Source organism: Salmo salar, chromosome 26 (genome assembly GCF_965601325.2).
Source record: "Salmo salar chromosome 26, fSalSal1, whole genome shotgun sequence".
NCBI lineage: Eukaryota > Metazoa > Chordata > Actinopteri > Salmoniformes > Salmonidae > Salmo > Salmo salar.
Genome location: NC_138316.1, coordinates 1,425,041 through 1,447,646, shown reverse-complemented (window position 1 = coordinate 1,447,646; position 22,606 = coordinate 1,425,041). Strand labels below are relative to the sequence as shown.

Here is a 22,606-nt window from a genome sequence, read left to right as displayed (position 1 = left end):
CCCCGGCCCAGCCCGAGGGGCCCTCCTGCTCCCCGGCCCAGCCCGAGGGGCCCTCCTGCCCCCCGGCCCAGCCCGAGGGGCCCTCCTGCCCCCCGGCCCAGCCCGAGGGGCCCTCCTGTTCCCCGGCCCAGCCCGAGGGGCCCTCCTGTCCTCCGGCCCGGCTCGAGGGGTCCGTCTGCCTGGTGCAGCTATCGGCTCCACCAAAGTGGGCGACGCCGAGGGTGGAGCAGGGTCCACGTCCTGCACCGGAGCCACCTCCAGGATAGGTGGGTTGGGGAGGGAGGGTGTAGCACAGTGCCGTCGGTGACGGCAGCCACCCTCCCTTCCCTCCCTTATTGTTTAGGGGTTATTGTTTATGGGTTTTGTTGGGGATTTTGTTTGTTGGTGTTTTTTCGTTGTTAGGTGCATTCCGGGGTCTGCACCTTGAGGGGGGGGTACTGTCACGTCCTGACCAGCAGATGGAGCTGTTGTTGTAGTTTTGGGGTCAGGACGTGGCAGTCTTGTGTTCTGTGTTGGTCTTGTGACTCCTAATCAGGAACAGCTGGGGATCGTTGTTCCTGATTGGGAGTCATATATGTAGGAGTATGTTTGTCACTTGGGTTTGTGGGTAGTTGTTTTTACACTGCGTGTATAGCCTGTAAAACTGCGACTGTTGTCACCGTCATTGTTTTTTCAAGTGGATGCTTTACTCTTTTTTTGGTAATAAAATAACCATGAGTATTCACATACCTGCTGCGCCTTGGTCCATTCATGAAGACAACCGTTACACTCAGGTAGTGCAGCTCATCCAGGATGGCACATCAATGCGAGCTGTGGCAAGAAGGTTTGCTGTGTCTGTCAGCGTAGTGTCCAGAGCATGGAGGCGCTACCAGGAGACAGGCCAGTACATCAGGAGACGTGGAGGAGGCCGTAGGAGGGCAACAACTCAGCAGCAGGACCGCTACCTCCGCCTTTGTGCAAGGAGAAGCAGGAGGAGCACTGCCAGAGCCCTGCAAAATGACCTCCAGCAGGCCACAAATGTGCATGTGTCTGCTCAAACAGTCAGAAACAGACTCCATGAGGGTGGTATGAGGGCCCGACATCCACAGGTGGGGGTTGTGCTTACAGCCCAACACCGTGCAGGACGTTTGGCATTTGCCAGAGAACACCAAGATCGGCAAATTCGCCACTGGCGCCCTGTGCTCTTCACAGATGAACGCAGGTTCACACTGAGCACGTGACAGACGTGACAGAGTCTGGAGACGCCGTGGAGAACGTTCTGCTGCCTGCAACATCCTCCAGCAGGACCGGTTTGGCGGTGGGTCAGTCATGGTGTGGGGTGGCATTTCTTTGGGGGGCCGCACAGCCCTCCATGTGCTCGCCAGAGGTAGCCTGACTGCCATTAGGTACCGAGATGAGATCCTCAGACCCCTTGTGAGAACATATGCTGGTGCGGTTGGCCCTGGGTTCCTCCTAATGCAAGACAATGCTAGACCCCATGTGGCTGGAGTGTGTCAGCAGTTCCTGCAAGAGGAAGGCATTGATGCTATGGACTGACACACCACAGACTGTCCAGGAGTTGGCGGATGCTTTAGTCCAGGTCTGGGAGGAGATCCCTCAGGAGACCATCCGCCACCTCATCAGGAGCATGCCCAGGCGTTGTAGGGAGGTCATACAGGCACGTGGAGGCCACACACACTACTGAGCCTCATTTTGACTTGTTTTAAGGACATTACATCAAAGTTGGATCAGCCTGTAGTGTGGTTTTCCACTTTAATTTTGAGTGTGACTCCAAATCCAGACCTCCATGGGTTGATAAATTGGATTTCCATTGATTATCTTTGTGTGATTTTGTTGTCAGCACATTCAACTATGTAAAGAAAAAAGTATTTAATAAGATTATTTCTTTCATTCAGATCTAGGATGTGTTGTTTAAGTGTTCCCTTTATTTTTTTGAGCAGTGTACTTATTGCAAGTCACTTTGGTGTATAATAATGAATTTACAAAAGTCCATCATGAACATTTTTTTATATTAGATTTCATATGTAATTTTGGAACTCAGAAGAGGTTTTACTTTTGCTTTTAAGGTATCTACATTTGATATTTACTCACCATGTTAATACACTCATCAACCCTAACAAAACCTATTGCATAGCATTTCTTATTCTGTGATACACTTAAGGGAAAGTTCAGTGATTTTACACACTGCAAACAACTAGCAACATTTTGTGATCAATTCCCCATCTAAGTCAATGTATTAAAGTAGTATGAACAATTAGTATGTAGTTAAATGTCATGCCTGATATTGATTGTGACCAATGAATTGGTTGAAAGGTAGACAACATTTGTAGTGTATTGCATTGGATAGTATGGTATTGTACTTGTACTCATCCTCTGATTTAAACACGCGCAAACACACACACACACAGTGGTGTGTATTCATGGATGCCAAGGGAAGTCAGGATCTCCACCCCAACCCCCCCTTCCAAAAATGCGCAAGAGGCGGAATGTATCTCACTGGAGAAAGCATCCGAGCGAACGAAACAGCGCCCCTTGGTCTCAACATGTGTAGCCCATCTAACTGATGCTGTCTGGTCAAAAGGAGTATGACGTTGTTGCCCGTAGCACTGAATGCAAGGGACGCCATCGAGCATTTGGCCTCCCTTGATATATATATTTTATAGCCAATTAGCGTTGAGCTAAACTGAGTGAGCTCAGCTGTAAATGGTCCTGGCACACCAAAAAAAAGTGTCAAGGGAAACCAGTTTGGTTTTGGCTTCACACCAATCACATCACATCAGAAGCCAAACATCATTGACAGAAAACTTGAATTGTTGCATCTCGTTGTGTCGTCGTCCTCCGGTGGCTAGCTAGCTAACTAAAATTGTCCCTTTCCTAAATTAGCCACAGATGGAGATAGGGATTTGGACTTGTGGTTTTACTTAATTCTCCGTACTGGCCAATGATTATAACATCGATTCTGATCCAACCATAAATTCATATATTATGCCCCTGGCCTGAAAGGATAGAAAGGTCAACATGTAGCTAATGTGTCTTCTTATTGTCTCGGCCTTAAGCCTATATCTCGGTGTCAAGGTACAGTTTATGAACTAACAGGTTATAGAGCAAACAATGCAATTATCACAACACATAGGTTGTAATATCTATTTTTTTCCCTGGCTTGGCATCCCTGATGATGTTACCCACACACCGCTACTGACACACAACACATGAAATCCATATCATCTGTTTATTTGTACAAAATGAATGAGACCTATGGCACCTTTATGTATTCACAATAATCCTAAAAACACCGTATCATAAAATTATGTTGTGTCTTCCTGAGTTAGTATCTTGCTGTTTCCTTTTATATTTAGCTGCTATAAACAAAAAATGCCTAAATGTGTCTAAACCTTTGTAAAGTAATCTTTGCCTGCTCATAGTTGTCACGTGATGCACACCAGATTATGTCATCAGTGTCTCCTGAACTTAGAAACCTGACGTTTTTTGGGGTTGGTGCTGGAGATTATGAATTTGGGTGAAAAAGGGTGAAGTGCCCCTTTAACAGCCTTCAAACAGAACACGTTCTGCATAATCATTCAGAATGTCTACATATTTAGTGCAGGCGGGACTTCCCTCACATTCAGTTGGCCACATCTCAACTGTAGCCTGGGAATCCAAAGGGTATCTATACCTGAAACATAGGGTTAGGGTCAGACCTGAATCAAAAAAGACGTGGTTATAGTCAGTAGCCAAGTTTTATAATTTTTTTGTAATCTAAAATAAAGACCAATGCACACACTCACTTATAACTTCTGCCAACTCGTATCTGCATGCTGTCTGCACCCATGATCAGGTACTGCCCACTAATCTTCATATCCACAGAACTGCAACTGGCCTTTTTGACAAATTCCACCTCTGTGTTGATATTGACATTGTCCAACCCTGTCATTTACACAAAACAGGAATAAAGTTAAACATATCATACAATTGTAAATATATATTTCTTCACTTTAAAAAGTTTTTTATAGGAGATAGACTTACCCCTTTTGAAGGGATCCTCCACATTTGCCACATAAGTAATAAAATCACCTTCTTCCACAATGGATTTGATTTTTACCTTGAAAGCTGTGAGAAAAGACGCAAACATATCATATGCAAGGCCTCCTAAACGAAACAAATAGAATAAGCTCATCATACCAAAAAGACTGCCTACAAATGTGAAATTTCTTCAATAAATCAATTGGGCATTGGAGACAATTTTTACTGATGAGGTGGTAACAGTTCTAACAAAGTATCATCTTACCATATTTAATATTGTCACGGCAGGTAGCTTGTCTTCTTTCCTCAGCAGTGATGCTGGGATCCATCTCTGATTTGAAGTTGCAGCATTCCGCTATCATCACAGCAACAGATTGCAGTCACAAATAAAAATAAACAAAGTAATCACCCATAATTTACATCAACTTGAACAAATGACCGACCAGTTTTCTCCAAACCCACTCACGTTCCACCCTCCATACATCTTCAATGCTTATAATTTACTCGCAACCACCACTGTCCTCTGAGCCCATATGACTTACCTGCCATGCAGTGGCACTGTTCCTCTACACAAAGCCGTAGTAGCTTGGTTTCAATAGGCGGGGAGTAGAGCTTGGAACATTGGCTCTCTGTGGAGCAATAGAGAAGGATTATTTTTAGGTTGGTCAAACTTCCTGTGGTATATTCGTTTGTGGGTTTTGTTTTCCGCCATACTGTACCTTGATCATTGTACTCGTAGATTTTAAACAAGGATGCACTGACCATGCCAACTCGGAAGAGTTCTTTTATACGGAATCCCACACAGACGAATTGGTCAGTGGGGACCTGTAGTGTGAAGGCAATGACAGTGTTAACATTATATGACTCAATTGAACAAAAGTATAGGACTACAGTATTAGGACAAATTTAAACTACAGTATAGGACTACATTATATGATTCATTTGAATGTCCACACCTAAACCAACATGTTCCAATAGCAGAAGAGAAGATAAGTGGAACTTACTGAGTCCAGCTGAAGCACAACCTTGTCTCCTGTGATCTTGTAGTCAGATATCACAGATTCCAGTCCATCCCGAAACTGTGAGGGAATTGATCACACAACTGAAAACAGGCCATGTCATTCATGTGGAACAGTGTACAAATACACTGAACAAAAATATGGATTTTACTGAGTTACAGTTCATATAAGGAAATCTCTCAATTGAAATAAATTAATTAGGCCCTAATGTATGGATTTCACATGACTGGGAATACAGATATGCATCTGTTGGTCACAGATATCTTTAAAAAAAAAGATTGTGGCGTGGATCAGAAAACCAGTCAGTATCTAGGTGTGACCACCATTTGCCTCATGCAGCGCTACATCTCCTTCGCATAGAGTTGATCAGGCTGTTGATTGTGGCCTGTAGAATGTTGTCCAACTCCTCTTTAATGGCTGTGCAAAGTTTCTGGATATTGGTGGGAACTGGAACGTGCTGTCGTACACGTAGATCCAGAGCATCCCAAACATGCTCAATTGGTGACATGTCTGGTGAATATGCAGGCCATGGAAGAACTGGGACATTTTCAGCTTCCAGGAATTGTGTACAGATCCTTGCGACATGGGGCCGTGCATTATCATGTTGAAACATGAGGTGATGGCGGCGGATGAATGGCACAACAATAGGCTTCGGATCTCGTCACGGTATCTCTGTGAATTCAAATTGCCATCGATAAAATGCAACTGTGTTTGTCCATAGAAAACTGCAGTCAGGTCAAGACCCTGGTGAGGACGACGAGAATGCAGATGAGCTTCCCTGAAACGGTTTCTGACAATTTATGTAGACATTCTTTGGTTGTCAAAACCCACAGTTTCATCAGCTGGCTGGTCTCAGATGATCCCGCAGGTGAAGTAGCCGGATGTGGAGGTCCTGGGCTGTTTGGACGTACTGCCAAATTCTCTAAAACGACAATGAAGGCGGCTTATGGTAGAGAAATGAACATTACATTTTCTGGCAACCGCTCTGGTGGACAATCCTGCAGTCAGCATGCTAATTGCACGCTCCCTCAAAACTTGAGACATCTGTGGCACATTTTAGAGTGGTCTTTTATTGGTGCACCTGTGTAATGATCATGCTGTTTAATCAGCTTCTTGATATGCCACACCTGTCAGGTGGATGGATTATCTTGGTAAAGGAAAAATGCTAACTAACAGGGATGTAAACAAATTTGTGCACAAAATAGGAGAGAAATACATGTTTTGTGCATATGGAACATTTCTGGGATCTTTTATTTCAGCTCATGAAACATGGAACCAACACTTGTTCAGTGTAGATTTAGGGGAAACTGGAAAACATGAATATGTTAATTACCATATTCAGATCTTCTTGGAAAGGTTGCACCCCAGTGGGTAGTTGGATTTCCATGACTGTGTGGCTGGAGTCAGTGAATGCCTCGTTTGGAGGGGGTTTATATCTTTAAAACATATGAGAAAATATAAGCACTGTTCTGTGAAGTATATTTTACTATACAGAAATGCACATTATCTTTACAGTGGTGGCATTAGGTTTTCTTTGTATTTTAATTACATTAAAACAGATTTAAAAAACACCTTATGGAACAGCGGGGACTGTGAAGCAACACAAACATTGGCACAGACACACGCATACACACGCATACACACACGCTATGCATACACATGGATTTAGTACTGTACATATGTGGTAGTGGTGGAGTAGGGGCATGAAAGCACACATTGTGTTGTGAAATCTGTGAATGTATTGTAATGTTTTAAATTGTATAAACTGCCTTAATTTTGCTGGACCTCAGGAAGAGTAGCTGCTGCTTTGGCATACAAATACAAATAAAACAATGATGATTTACTCAATAAATGACTGTGAACTAAGATATAGAGTGTGTGACTATTTATTTCATAGCTTATAGTTTATTCTCCATCAGTCAGCAACTCTCCATAAAATAATTTCCTCTGAGTGTGCGCCAGCTCATTTTCTTTATTCGATTAATAAAACAAAACACCAAATATTTTACTCACTTTGCACATGCGACAATTCGAGAAGAATGCAGCATTGTATCTGGTGAAGTAGAAATTAAAGCTACAGTACCATTCAAACGTTTGGACACACCTACTCATTCCAGTGCTTTTCTTTATTTGTACTATTTTCTACATTGTAGAATAATAATGAAGACATCAAAACTATGAAATAACACATATGGAATCATGTAGTAACAAAAAAGTGTTAAACAAATCAAAATAGTTCAAATAAAGAAAACCCTTGAATGAGTAGGTGTGTCCAAACTTTTGAGTGGTACTGTATATTTGTTTCCATATTTATTGTGAGAGAAATGGTTGTAGTAAGTTTACAGACATTGATACACTGTCATACCTTTGGACTTTTTGTTAGGATGATGCACTTCAATGGAAATGTCAAATTTGCAGTTTTTGTTGGTCTCTGTTGTTTTATAATAAACAGTTTTCATCTGTTGTCAGATAAGAATTGAGCATATTGTTTAAAGGGGCAATCTAGAGTTGAAACAACAATTGGGTATGACAGTTGAACTAAGCTCATGAGGCATAAAATAAATTCTTCAATAATTAATGGGTATATGTAAATCATTACTTAAATGTACAGTGGCAAGATAAAGTATGTGAACCCTTTGGAATTACCTGGATTTACACATGAATTGGTCATAACATTTGATCTGATCTTCATCACAATAGACAAACATAGTGTGCTTAAACTAGTAACACAAATTATTGTATTTTTCTTGTCTATATTGAATACAGCATTTAAACATTCACAGTGTAGGTTGGCCGACGCTGGGCCAATTGTGCCCCGCCCTATGGGACTCCCAATCACAGCCGGATGTGATACAGCCTGGAATCAAACCAGGGACTGTAGTGACACCTCTTGCACTGAAATGCAGTGCCTTAAACTGCTGCGCCACTCGGGAGCCCATAATCAACTTCTGTTTAGAAGGACATTGAGTAACGCAACAGAGGATGGATGGAACTTACCTGGACAACGGAGACTCCTGTACCAAAGCCTGTGGACACTCTGACATCTTTATCCTCAGTCACCTGTTAAAATGAGACATGAATTAGATGGGAGACAGAAAATAGCAAGGAAACATACAAACACAGCACATGAGAGATATAATATATAGTCTGTACTGCAACTTCAGGGTTTATTTAGCAAAGATCAGTATGAAATGTGCCATAGGGGTAGATGCTGAAGAAACTACATCAGTACATAAATGATTGAGATCATGATCAGGTTATACTGCAAATATCATTGACCCGATACATCCTAGTCACAGGAAAACCCAAGGAAAAGATGGTCTCATTGAGCAGAAGTGGTCCTTTTGCAGGCAGTGTGTACATTTTGGGTCACACAGCGTGTGAGGGTGGAGGTAAGCCCTTACCTCAATTGGTTTGCCCACAGGTTTCTTCTGGGTGAGCACGATTTTCCCCAGTTGTTCCCTCGTCTTTATGTAGGACGCCTCGATCAACAGATCCAGCTTGGTATATTTGACCACTTTGCTGTACTCAGTCAGAGCCTCCAGGGTGAGAATAGTGTCCTGAGTAGAGATGACATATAGTAGTGTGATGAAGAAGGTGTAGGTGGTCCTCTGTCTTCTGTAGCTCAGCTGGTAGAGCATGCACTTGCAACATCAGAATAGTGGGTTTGATTCCTGGGACATATGTTAAAATATGTGCATGACTGTAAGTCGCTTTGGATAAAAGCGTCTGCTAAATGGCATATATTATGTACGGGATAATCAACAAGGGGCTATGTGTTATGGAAATTATTGAACAAAGTGGAAGGTATGTGCCATGACTAGTTGTGGGGAGTCCATTCCTCAACTCCCATTTCTGTGTGTCAAGCCCCTATTCCGCTAGGAATCGAGTCCTAAGATTCAGTATTTTTGCAATGGAGGAAACTAGCTAGTTGCCATAGGCTACTTCTGAGAACGCAAACAGGGAGGGAGAGAGGGGAGGGGCACAGCCAGGCATGCCGGCCACCAGGCAGTCAGTCAGAACCGTGCATCCAAATCAAATCAAATTTTACTTGTCACATGCGCCGAATACAACAGGTGTTGACCTTACAGTGAAATGCTTACTTACAAGCCCTTAACCAACAATGCTTTAAGAAGTTAAGAAGAAAAATGTGTTAAGTAAAAAATAGATAAGTAGAAAAATACAAAAATAAACGTAACAAATAATTAAACAGCAGCAGTAAAATAACAATGGCGAGGCTATATACAGTGTGTACCGGTACAGAGTCAATGTGCGGGGGGATCGGTTAGTTGAGGTAATTGAGGTAATATGTACATGTAGGTAGAGTTATTAAAATGACTATGCATATATAACAGAGAGTAGCAGCAGCGTAGAAGGGGGGGGGGGGGCAATGCAAATAATCTGGGTAGCCATTTGATTAGATGTTCAGGACTCTTATGGCTTGGGGGTAGAAGCTGTTTAGAAGCCTCTTTGACCTAGACTTGGTGCTCTGGTACCGCTTGCCATGCGGTAGCAGAGAAAACAGTCTATGACTAGGGTGGCTGGAGTCTGACAATTTTTAGGGATTTCCTCTGACACCGCTTGGTATAGAGGTCCTGGATGACAGGAAGCTTGGCCCCAGTGATGTACTGGGCCATACGCACTACCCTCTGTAGTGTCTTGCGGTCGGAGGCCGAGCAGATGCCATACCAGGCAGTGATGCAACCAGTCAGGATGCTCTCGATGTTGCAGCTGTAAAACCTTTTGAGGATCTGAGGACCCATGACAAATCTTTTCAGTCTCCGGAGGGGGAATAGGTTTTGTTGTGACCTCTTCACAATTGTCTTGGTGTGCTTGGACCATGTTAGTTTGTTGGTGATGTGGACGCCAAGGAACTTGAAGCTCTCAACCTGCTCCACTACAGCTCCGTCAATGAGAATGGGGGCGTGCTCGGTTGTCTTTTTCCTGTAGTCCACAATCATCAACGTTGTCTTGATCACGTTGAGGGAGAGGTTGTTATATTTGCACCACACGGTCAGGTCTCTGACCTCCTCCCTATAGGCTGTCTCATCATTGTCGGTGATCAGGTCAGCCACTGTTGTGTCATCGGCAAACTTAATGATGGTGTTGGAGTCGTGCTTGGCCGTGCAGTCATGAGTGAACAGGGAGTACAGGAGGGGACTGAGCACGCCCCCCTGAGGGGCCCCCGTGTTGAGGATCAGCGTGGCGGATGTGTTGTTACCGACCCTTACCACCTGGGGGCGGCCCATCAGGATGTCCAGGATCCAATTGCAGAGGGAGATGTTTAGTCCCAGGGTCCTTAGCTTAGTGATGAGCTTTGAGGGCACTATGGTGTTGAACGCTGAGCTGTAGTCAATGAATAGCATTCTCACATAGGTGTTTCTTTTGTCCAGGTGGGAAAGGGCAGTGTGGAGTGCAATCGAGATTGCATCATCTGTGGATCTGTTGGGGCGGTATGCAAATTGGAGTGGATCTTGGGTTTCTGGGATAGTGGTGTTGATGTGAGCTATGACCAGCCTTTCAAAGCACTTCATGGCTACAGACGTGAGTGCTACGCTTCTGTAGTCATTTAGGCAGGGTGCCTTTGTGTTCTTGGGCACAGGGACTACGGTGGTCTGCTTGAAACCTGTTGGTATTACAGACCCAGACAGGAAGAGGTTGAAAAGGTCAGTGAAGACACTTGCCAGTTGGTCAGCACATGCTCGGAGTACACGTCCTGGTAATCCGTCTGGCCCTGCGGCCTTGTGAATGTTGACCTGTTTAAAGGTCTAACTTACATCGGCTGCGGAGAGCGTGGTCACACAGTTGTCTGGAACAGCTGATGCTTTCATGCATGTTTCAGTGTTACTTGCCTCGAAGCGAGCGTAGAAGTTATTTAGCTCGTCTGGTAGGCGTGTGTCACTGGGCAGCTCTCAGCTGTGCTTCCCTTTGCAGTCTGTAATAGTTTGCAAGCCCTGTTACATCTGACGATCATCGGAGCCAGTGTAGTACGATTCGATCTAAGTCCTGTATTGACGCTTTGCCTATTTGATTGTTCGTCGGAGGGTATAGCGGGATTTCTTATAAGCTTCGGGGTTAGAGTCCCGCTCCTTGAAAGCGGCAGTTCTACGGTAGCCTAGTGGTTAGAGCGTTGGGCCAGTATCCGAAAAGTTGCTGAATCAAATCCCTGAGCTGACATGGTAAAAATCTGTCATTCTGCCCCTGAGCAAGGCAGTTAACCCCCTGTTCCCCAGGCACTGTGGATGTTGATTAAGGCAGCCCCCGTACCTCTCTGATCCAGAGGGGTTGGGTTGAATGTGGGAAGACACATTTCAGTTGTGTGACTGACTAGGTATCCTCCCTTTAGCTCAGTGCGGATGTTGCCTGTTATCTATGGCTTCTGGTTGGGATATGTACGTACAGTCACTGTGGGGACAATGTCATCGATGCACTTATTGATGAAGCCAGTGACTGATGTGGTGTTCTCCTCAATGCCATTGGAAGAATCTGTGCTAGCAAAACAGTCCTGCAGTTTAGTTATTCCGTAATCAAAATATGTATGTGTTTAATCCTATACTTACAACTTGTGCTAAATTAAGATATTATACTGAGTTAAATCAACCAGACTCAGAGGTAAACTTCAACATGTCTTTACTCCATCATTGTCCGTGTAACAAGTCCCACATTCCTTTACTGATGTGGTGACGTCATATATCAGTACGTCACATCAATACACGACATCCCTCCTTTACTTGGACATGAACTTCAATGTCAACTTGACATACACAACAACACTAGTTCTTTACCTATATAGCAACCTTTGTTTTTACCAATAAACAACTGAAATATGTTCAATGTCTTATTATAACTGTTCTCCTAATGGACTTTCCTTTTTAAGCTTACTTCTAAGCAAAACAAAACAGTATTATTATTATTTTTCTTACTGTAACTAAACATTCTGCACCTTTTTCACAACATAACAAACATTCAAAGTCTTCGCATTAGTTCTTTGTACTTGTCATTTTTCAGTTTATTCTAGTTTTCTTTACCCCTTGCAGTACAGGATAATTATTTTATGACAAAGTTTGTTAACTTCTGTGGCAGTTTAATTTGTCTGTGAGGCCTGACTGGCTTGGGTGTCAGTGGTCTTTGTGGTGATCCCTCACAGATAGTCTGGTTGGACTCTATGTAATGTCTCAGAGTAGGACTCTGTTCCACAGTCTCTTTCAGTTGTGTGATGTCCTTTGGTTGTGGATCTGGCTCCTCAATTGTATACCTCTTTACAAATGTTGTATTCCTTGAATACCTGGTCCTGGTTGGAGATTGAACAATCACATTGTTTCCCTCTTCATTGATCACAGTGTGTGGTATCTTTTTGATGGTTGTTGTGAACTTGTGTGTTTTGTCCTGTTTTAGGAGAACCTGGTCTCCGATGTCCACGTCAGAGTGTTTGGCTCTGCGACGGTTGTCTGCATAGATCTTGGATTTCCCTTTCTGCTGAGCATCATATTCCTATGACTCCAGGTCACTGTGGTGTAGCTATATCCTGAAGCTTCCACCTCATTTTCCTTTAGAAAAGGAGCTCAGCTGGGCTCCTGCCCGTGGTAATAGCGATCAATGGACCTGTAGACTGTGACGTACTTGCATAGCTCCTGCTTCCAGTCCAGCCCCTCAGCTTGTGCAATGCAAATTCATTTCATGAAGGAGGCATTTTGCCACTCCACTTCAGCATTTACCTGTGCCCATTTTGGCATCGTTTTTTCATGCTGTATCCTATTTTCCTGGCAGAAGTTCTGGAACTGGGATAACATGTACTGTGGGCCAAAATCAGATCAGATTGTTAATGGTAGACCATGATGACTGAAAATAGTCTCCAGACTATCAATCACCTTTTCTGCGGTAGTAGATTGCATGATATCATTTTCATAATATCTGCTGTAATAGTCTACAACTACAAGTATTGAGTGTCTTGTTGGTAGTGAACCCAATAGGTCAGTGGTGATGTCCTGCCATGGCCCATCAGGCAAAGCTGTGGGTCTCAGTGGTTCTGGCACATCTGGTTGTGCTACAATCAGACAACCATGGCATGACTTGACGTGCCTCTCTGCATCCTTGTCTTTGCCCAGCCACCAAACTTTACTCCTGAGATGTTGTTTTGTGCTTACAATGCCCAAATGTCCCTTGTGAGCTAAGGCTAGAACCCTCGCTTTAAGTGCATGTGGCAAAAACAATGTGTTCCCCTTAGGACTAATTGTCTGATTACACACAGTTAATTTGCTATAGGTGAATATGCCTGGCATGTCTCTTAACACCCACTGTCTCATTAGTTGTTAAAATGTCTGTCTCGCAAACGCTGTGTTTACCTGTGGCACAAAGTATGCATTTAACGCAGCCACAGCCCTGACGTATTCTGTTGGTTCTCCAGTGTCTGCGAGTGTGGAGAAAATGTCCTGCACAGCTGTCCCAGCATGATGTAGATCAAAGCTCTCCTCCATTGTTTTGTAACCGCATCAACTTCACTGGATAGTATTAATCCTTCACCATCCGCGAACAGCTCAAACGCCATCAACCACCTGGTCCAGCGTGGACCTAGCGTAGCAGGCTCACTGTAGCAGTCAAACTTCGGCAGATTGTTTTCCATCTTGATTACGCTAACTCACTTTTCAGATTTAACTATAGTTTTCAAACGCTATCATCTTCGGCATTGTTTAACCCTATACTTAAAACTTGTGCTAAGTTAAGATATTATACTGAATTAAATCAACCAAACTCAGAGGTAAACTTCAACATGTCTTTACTTCATCATTGTCCGTGTAACAAGCCCCACATTCCTCTACTGATGAGGTGACGTCATATATCAGTACGTCACATCAATACATGACAGTATAGGCTTTGGCAATGCTGTATCTCTCAATTTCTACGGAACCCAAACTGGCTGCGCGCATGCGCCATCGTGCATACATTTATTTTGTCCCCCCACACCAAACTCTTTCATGACACGCAGGTTAAAATATCAAAACAAACTCTGAACCAATTATATTAATTTGGGGACAGGTCAAAAGCATTAAACATTTATGGAAATTTAGCTAGTTAGCTTGCACTTGCTAGCTAATTTGTCCTATTTAGCTAGCTTGCTGTTGCTAGCTAATTTGTCCTGGGGTATAAACATTGAGTTGTTATTTTACCTGAAATTCACAAGGTCCTCTACTTCGCCAATTAATCCACACATAAAATGCTCAACCGAATCGTTTCTAGTCATCTATTTTCCTTCCAGGCTTTTTCTTCTCTTGACTTTATATTGCGATTGGCAACTTTCATAAATTAGGTGCATTACCGCTACTGACCTCGTTCGTCTTTCAGTCACCCACGTGGGTATAACATGGAGGAGATGGCACATGGGTACCTGCTTCTATATACCAATGAGGAGATGGGAGAGGCAGGACTTGCAGAGCGATCGCAGACGCTAGTTGGCGCGCACGAGCAGTGTGGGTGCAATAATTGAATAACATAGATTTCTAAATTTATTTTGCAACGCTCACACACGCGAGCGGTGTAGTCACCGCAATGCCTCGCGCAAGTTCACTAAAGTAGGGGCTGTCAATGAGTAGGCTGAGCTATTCTACACTCAACAGACCAAAGACCAGACACTCATTTTTCATAGCGAAGAGAAAGATCAGGCTAGCCAGGGAGGGAGAGAGATAATCAGGGCAGGCAGACAGTTGGAACCGTGTTCATAGGCTATATCTTGGTAATCTGCATCTCACAATGTCTTGTCTTGCAATGCCTCATAAATTCACCAAAAGTATATGAAAGTATATATTAGGCTATCAATGAGTATGGCTAAGTTTTCCTTATAGTGCCAGTGAATTGAAGTTGAACATTACCAAATGCATCAGTTTAATTGGCTGTTGATGTCCTAGGTCAGGGCTCTCCAACCCTGTTCCTGGAGAGTTACCTTCATGTAGGTTTTCGCTCCAAGCCCAGTTGTAAATAACCTGATTCATTTTATCAACCAGCTAGATTAGGGTTGGAGTGAAAACCTACAGGATGGTATCTCTCCACGAACAGGGTTGTAGAGCCCTGTCCTAGGCAATAGATCGCAAAGCAGGGCATCCCTGCAAGTTCACTTTAAATATTTGGGGGACACCTATACATTTGGCAGCCAAGCACGAGTTCATCAGAGTAACCTTTTAGACATGACTTTGAAATATCTTCATGCCTAGAGTAAAACCTCCAGGCTTCCGTCATAGGAGTCAATTAAATTTGAAAAAAAATTGAATTACGGGGGGAGTTTGGAAAAACGAATCCTGTGTGAATCGTCCTCTGGAATAGTGCACATGCTTGGATAATAATTAGATAACTAACGTCTCTAGTAATACCTGTGCAATAGGGCTATAACATGGCAAAGAATAAGCTTATCAGCGTAGAGTGCACGGCATCATCCCATGGGATCTGTCAAGGCTGTGCACAGCAGAAATATCACTGAAACGTTCTAGTTCCTACACATTCCGCTAAATTGATGCGGAAATGGGCAGCATTATGCTCATGTCAGTCCTCTAGAACAGGGTTTTCCAAACTCGGGCCTGGGTCCCCCTATGGATGCACATTTTGTTTTTTTCCCTAGCACTACACAGCTGACTCAAATAACCATCAAGCTTGCTAGGTTAGCTAATTCCTAGCTTGCTATTATGAAAATCGAAGTCAACAATGCCAACAGTGGTGTACTGCAATGTTTTTAGGTGAGAGAACAAAAAAAATATATACATAATTTCTCAATTAAAGTTAGTACCGACAGAATATCCAACACACTATTACAGTTTATTGTGAAATAGACACAAATTACTTATTTGAAAAGTTTTTGTGTGTATTAAATTATTTTCTTTCTTCATAACGCATTTGTGTACATTACACGAATTCCAATTTGATGTGGCTAACATTAGCTAGGCTAGCAAGGTGGCTAACGTTAGCTAGGCTAGCTAGGAGGCTAGCTTGGCTAGGGGTTAGGGGTTAAGGTTAGGTAACATGCTGGCTAAAAAGTAATTGCAAAGTTGCGAATTAGCTCAAATGCTAAAGTTGTCCGTGATGAGATTCAAACACGCAACCTTCGGGTTGTTTGATGTTTGCGTTATACGCCAACCCATCCTCCCGAACAGTCTCCCTCCTATCGTTTCTGTCTTAAGTAACCTACTGTCTTTATCTATGATTGAAAGGCACTGTACACAAAATCGTGTACTGGACATGAACAAAATCAACTTTTTCGTGTGCCTGTCACGAATTTCCAATAAGCAATTTGTATCTTTTTCACAATAACCTGTGATACTGGGTTGTGAATATCATTGTAGAATAGGCCTATGCATAAAATATATCTTCCAATTGCAACGTCTCCCGACACCCACACATATTGTCTCAATATACCATCAAACACCAAGTTAGGAATACCTCATTTCAAAATAAGCCATCATCACTGTCAATCGTGAATGATAATTGTTCACGTTTTACCGGTGAAATGTCCAAACTGCATGCCTGCCAATCAAATGCCTGCCAATCAAATGATTGGGAATATGCTTCATGGGAATATGCATTTAGATCTAAAGTAGGAACTAATTAACTTATATGTTTATTAAAGTAGTCAAAAGTTGAGTATTTGGTCCCATATTCCTGGCACGCAATGATTACATCAAGCGTCTGACTTTTAATGATGAGTGAGAAGTTACAGACACACAAATATTATACACCCAAGACATGCTAACCTCTCACCATTACAGAAACAGGGGAGGTTAGCATTTTTTTGGGGGGGGTATGATATTTATGCCTCTAACTTTCTCCATCATTATTCACGATTCAGTCAGGATTATCTATAATCATGGTACCATCCACATTCATGTTAGAAACATATTATATTCTTATTTACAATAAAAGTAGCTCCAAAATGACACAATACATTATTTACCATTAATTTCTATTGGGAACATAATAATCTGAAACACAAACAAAACAAACAGCAAATGCATCTAACAAGTTTGAAGACTCACAAGCTTGATGTAATCATTGCGTGCTAGGAATATGGGACAAATACTAAACTTTGGACTACTTTAATAAACATATAAGTTAATTAATGCCAACAGTTTTGGTCCCCTAAAATGGGGGGACTATGTACAAAATGTCCTAAATGACACATTAAAAAACAACTGTTAAGTATATTGAGACCTGGGTTCAAATAGTAGGCCTATTTTGATTTATTTCAAAAACTTTAACTGCGCTTGATTGAGCCGGTCTGGCGCACTGTAACCAATGAAATAGTCCCTAACGTTCAATCCCTGCCCATTTTGCATTTTGTTCAGGCAGGCTCAATCCAATGCTCAAAGAATATGAAAGTAAATGAAATACTATCTGATACCAGTGTTAGTATTGCTATGGAACCTGAGTTGAGTGAAAGCCCCCTCCATAGCGCTGGTCCTGGGTCAGCCAGTTGATGATGGGCAGGGCGTAGTTGTGTTTGGCTTTGATCAAGCCTGTGAGTAGGACGTAGGAGGTGGTCTCCACGGTCTGGGCCGATACCTTGTCAGGCTTTAGCGGGTTCAGACTGGCATCTATCTCATGCCAGTAGCGATATTCAACTGGGTTTCCTTCACAAGAAGACACAAGAGTACAGACATCACAAGATTATACTGATAATTTGGAGCTACAGTATGTTCTACATTGAATTCTAAATTGTATCCAGTAATCTTCGCCTCAGATTCCACACCACTTTGTACCTTTTTCCCTGGCTTGCTTCTCAAGGCTATCATACAGGATCACGGATTGCATGCTGTCCCTGTCGTCCAGTGTGAGAGCATAGGCAGCCACAGCTTTCGCATACAGGCTTTTCACCCGGGGAGCATGATCAGAGATGTAGCCTGCAGCACGTTTCAGAGCCTGACTAAACTCCTGAGGATAATCACACAAGTCTAGGTTACCACATGGTACTGGAAATATTAGAGCCTATATTTGATAGCCTACTTCCACATTTGCTATAGCCTCACCAGCAAGCCACACTTTTCCACCGCCATGGCAGTCTTGATTCCAATCATGACGAAGGATGTGAAGAAGACTGATTGATCCACGGGATCTACACTGGCAGCCTGTACTCTGGGAGAGGTGGAGAATTCACGGAAGGAACCATCCTCATTTTGAGCCTTGTTGATTAGCCAGAAGATGGAGTTAGACAGCATGTCACCGTCTACTTTGACGTATTTGTCTACCTGTCCCAAAGTCTTCACCACAAGAGCTGTTAACCTACAGGAGAGTCGGTCACACAACAACACAACAAGGTGAGGTGCATGAGACAGCGCCCTGAGTTTCCTCTAGCCTAGTTGCTGACCCATACTGTATGTACTGTATATATATGCTGACTGGCAGCAAGAAGGACAACAGAAAGATGACAAAACATCATTGTTTGGCTACATTTACACAGGCAGCCCAATTCTTAAATGTTTCCCACAAATTGGACTTTGACCAATCACATTAGATATTTTTTCAGAGCAGATCTGCTCAAAAGACCAATTAGTGAAAAAACTATCCGAATTGGGCTGTGGCATGACAATGATAGGGAAGTTGGCTACAGCACACAGTATGGGACCAGGCTCTGTCTGTTCAACCCTATACCAAGCAGCAGACTCACCATGTACTAGCCTCCTTGTCTTTCCACATGCTGAAACTAAATTCACGAGGCCTCTTAAAAGAGAGGATGCTTGTGATGCCTTAATGACACAGAACAACAAAAAGAAACACAATTGAGCAACACCAATTCAAATCTCATGAAACAAAAAGATTACAATTTTATTTAACCTTTGTTTTACCAAATGTTGAAGTTAGGAAACTTTTTTGCAAGGAGGACTTAGCAAACAAAGGAGCAAGGGATTCTAAACAACATGTTCCTGTAGAGCAGGATAATTAATGTAATGTGTTCACATTTGTATTTTAGAGAAACAATAAGTGTTACAAAAAAAAAAGAGTAAATCTCCCACCCTCTCTGATCTTCCTCTTAAGCTCCAGGGGACTGTTGTGTTCCTCTAGGCCCATGATGTTCCAACGGCTCGTGGTCTCCAGGTAGTGGTAGACAAAGTAGATGGGGAGGACTCTCATGATCTCGCCCTCAGCAGAGCCACTGGGTAGGTTGACAAGCTGGCGCAGGCCATCGGGGTTGTTCAAGATAGCCAGTACCTCTCCCAAAATCTCACCTAAAAGATGTGGTGAGGAGGATACAGGCTCATTTAAATGCAAGATGGAGAGGGAGGAAAAGGAAGGAGTGATAACAATTAGACACAATAACAAAGATTACGATAATGAGGTAAGATTAAGCTATGAGATTACGATTTCTACAATTATTTTAGGCTAAATAAAGAGCAACTGGGTGCAATTCACAAATCATACGGCACAACTTATTGATATGAACTTAAAGACATGATCAATAATTTGATATTGTACAGTTTCAGAAATTATACACATTTGTATAATTTCTGCTGTTGAAGTTCTGCCACATTTGAGGAAACAAATAGATATCACAGTGCAACCTCTATAGCATACCATATCATTACAATGGAATAGAATAAAATACCATTAATAGTAAGGAGACGTTCCACAGAGGTCTTAGGCACCAGTTGTGAAGGAATGCTATTACTGAGTTCTACCTTTCTGCTGGCGGGGCCTGATACACACAACACAGAACATACATCAGCAGTTAGGAGAAATTATATCAACAATGGTCAACAATTTGAATGTCTATGTGTGGAACATATGCATCCAATGGAATGCTTTGTTCATCAATTTGTTTTGTTTTTCCAAGAAAAGACAGCCCAGCATTACAGAGGGCATATTTATTGTTTAGGAATGATGATCCACAGAAGGCTGGTGAGGGGAGGACGGCTCATAATAATGGCTGGAATGGAGTAAATGGAATGGAATCAAACACATGGAAACCATGTGTGTGAAGTGCTCGATACCATTACATTTATTCCGTTCCAGCCATTAATGTGAGCCTGTCCTCCACAATTACGGTGCCACTAGCCGTCTGTGATAGAGATAGAGATTAAGCAGGCAGAACCATGACAGAGGTTTGGAGAGTATACTAAGAAAGATATTATGTACTGTATATCTGCAATAGCTTTGGGACACAACATCGGGAGTCTGTGTATTGGTTGAACTCCCTGAGTTGTGCATCTTTCTGGTGGGTGGCAATGGAAAATAACCCAACCACAATATAGCCGGCTTAACCACCCAAAGAAATCCTGTCTACAAAGGCATATGTATAATCTCTAGGAACTCTACTTACAGTCTAAAGTGAAATGTGTCCAACTTTTGTCCGAACCACATCATATTCCTGCTGAGTTAAACATTACACCATGTACTTCACGTGAAGTACCACAAACTCAACCATATGGAGGTTCGGACAAAAGTTGGATTCTGTTGTTGAGTTGTTAGCGAGGGATACATTTCACTTTACGTCTGGTAAGTAGAGTTCCTACAGATTATGCATTATACATATGATTATACATATGCCTTTTCCTGTCAACAGAGGCCAACTCTGTTGACAGGAAAAGTTTTTTTGGTGAAGCAGGATATATTGTGGTAGGGTTATTTTTCTTCACCACACACCAGAACGATGCACAACTCAGGTCCAATACACAGACTGCCAATGTTGAGTCCCAGCACTAATGTGAAATAGCTTTGAGCCCATACCATAAAGACCCTGTGGGTCCAATTTTCCTCCGCTGAGCTCCTCGGTCCTGATGCCTTCAGGCTGGTAAAAAGACAGATAATACACAGCTTTTAAAACATCATACTGTCATATACTGTACATAATATACTGAACGTACTGTGTATGTAATCACAATATTCATTAGGTAGTTGCAAAGATGTTAAAGAGATAATTTACTGAAAAAACATATATTATAGTTTTTTTTCGATGCAGTACATTTTTTGCATGTCATCAGTTTTTAAGATAGAGCACTTAGTAAAAATCTAAAAGTGTGATGATGAATTTTGTGTCAGTTCCATTTTGCATCATCATCACCCCTTTTGTTTTGTCATATCCTCAATAATACCAGAGGGTTTGCAACTGTATAATGGTGCGGATGACGCTCATTCTAGTACAGTTAAGTGCAGAAGTAGCAGCAGTTGAACTAGTTGCCTATAAGCTTACCACTACACGGATCGTCTTCACAATTTGGTCGTTGAACCTTAGCTTGTCAGTGCGTAAGGTGAATGTGAGAGTGTGACTCCCCACTTCCAAGGCCATGAGAGTGAAGGTGACAAGACCAACTGAGCCGCTTTCCAACAGAGTGGTCTTGTCACAGTTGGTAGTCTTTATGCCGTCATCTTTTGTTGGTTTTCCTTGGAAGAGGCACACCCCTGCCCCAGCGGTCAGAGTTACACAATACTAGCCACGGATGATACAGACAGAAAGAAGAATGGAAGCAATAAGATGTAAGTAAATCAGTGCTTAAAATGGGCAGGTATACACCGGTACTGAATACCAGTAACTCAATTTTTGACTGCTTGAGTACCGGCACATTCTATAGAATATTGTCTTAACAAAAAATAGTAATACTGGCCCTTATTTCATTCCACTTCAAGCACATCATAAAATCATCAAAATATGCATTATATGATAAATGTTCTCAATCCTAATTACATAAATAATGCCAGGTATTTTTTTATTGTTATTTTCAATGCATTTCAATAGAACCTCTTTTACTGGCTTCACCTTAATATTGTCTTCTGCCTGGTTATAGACGGAGCCTCGCAGCTCGATCTGCTCTCCACGCACCATGGAATAGGGCAGGGGCACATCTACACTCACTGCCTGAGTAACTGAGACCTTGATGGGGTCCGCCACACAGATCCCTGACCTCCCTGGGAAGAATAAGAAAAACATTAACAACAAAACCGGGGTGACCAAGGGTTGATTCACTCTACTGTTTTGAGCCAAGCTTTGCTGGCCTGGCTACACAACTAAAATGGCAGCGGGGAGCCATGTAGCTCATACAGGAGTGCTACAGGAGTGATAAAGCTCTAGTGACCAATTTAAAAAATATATATATTGTGATTTATCAGGAGTGCTGAATCACCCACAGCAACCCTACATCCCTCGGCTATGACAACTACCATAGTTGCTGGAACTGTGCTGGAAAGGACAATGTGTAGAGAAAATACTAGAGCCTGCATGGTACGGTTCATGTTGGCACAATGTGGGAAAGGGGTACAACTGATTGTGTAGAACAGTGGCTAAGGACTCCAGCAAAGATAGTTGCTATTATATGGATGAAGAAATAAATAAGATTAAGATTGCTTGGTGTGTTGAATGACTGTGGTAAATGTACCTAATTTCTCCTGTGGGTGGTGCTAGGCGTCAGTGTTTGTTCACCAACTTACCCTCCTTCTTGAACACGCCAACAGCTTTTATCTCCCAAGTGGTCAGAGAGTCTGGGAGATTTCTGTTCAAGGTCATCTGCCCTGACCTAGTTGATGACAACAGTAACACACTTACTTGGCCTCAGGTCAACCAAGACACAAGGGCCACTGGGCTAGCACACTCCCCTTTTAGATGC

The 22,606-nt window shown here is 42.6% G+C and overlaps 1 protein-coding gene across 2 annotated transcripts in view; it reads right to left on the bottom strand.

The window, feature by feature from the left end:
* Window positions 1-3,215: 3,215 nt before the first annotated feature.
* Window positions 3,216-22,606, bottom strand: part of c5 (complement C5) — a 56,871-nt gene continuing 37,480 nt past the window's right edge. For both annotated transcript variants that reach the window (XM_014174798.3, XM_045708901.2), the window contains exons 19-40: window positions 22,431-22,516; window positions 21,763-21,911; window positions 21,199-21,435; window positions 20,736-20,796; window positions 19,615-19,704; window positions 19,025-19,237; window positions 18,679-18,757; window positions 18,041-18,293; window positions 17,774-17,945; window positions 17,439-17,644; window positions 8,444-8,599; window positions 8,037-8,099; window positions 7,405-7,498; window positions 7,053-7,092; window positions 6,373-6,475; window positions 5,025-5,099; window positions 4,740-4,845; window positions 4,563-4,649; window positions 4,286-4,375; window positions 4,024-4,107; window positions 3,786-3,924; window positions 3,216-3,673 (exon numbers count right to left, since the gene is read on the bottom strand). In XM_014174798.3, the coding sequence (XP_014030273.3) occupies window positions 3,541-3,673; window positions 3,786-3,924; window positions 4,024-4,107; window positions 4,286-4,375; window positions 4,563-4,649; window positions 4,740-4,845; window positions 5,025-5,099; window positions 6,373-6,475; window positions 7,053-7,092; window positions 7,405-7,498; window positions 8,037-8,099; window positions 8,444-8,599; window positions 17,439-17,644; window positions 17,774-17,945; window positions 18,041-18,293; window positions 18,679-18,757; window positions 19,025-19,237; window positions 19,615-19,704; window positions 20,736-20,796; window positions 21,199-21,435; window positions 21,763-21,911; window positions 22,431-22,516 (2,716 nt within the window). In that variant the 3' untranslated portion in view covers window positions 3,216-3,540. The remainder of the gene's footprint in view (window positions 3,674-3,785; window positions 3,925-4,023; window positions 4,108-4,285; window positions 4,376-4,562; window positions 4,650-4,739; window positions 4,846-5,024; window positions 5,100-6,372; window positions 6,476-7,052; window positions 7,093-7,404; window positions 7,499-8,036; window positions 8,100-8,443; window positions 8,600-17,438; window positions 17,645-17,773; window positions 17,946-18,040; window positions 18,294-18,678; window positions 18,758-19,024; window positions 19,238-19,614; window positions 19,705-20,735; window positions 20,797-21,198; window positions 21,436-21,762; window positions 21,912-22,430; window positions 22,517-22,606) is intronic.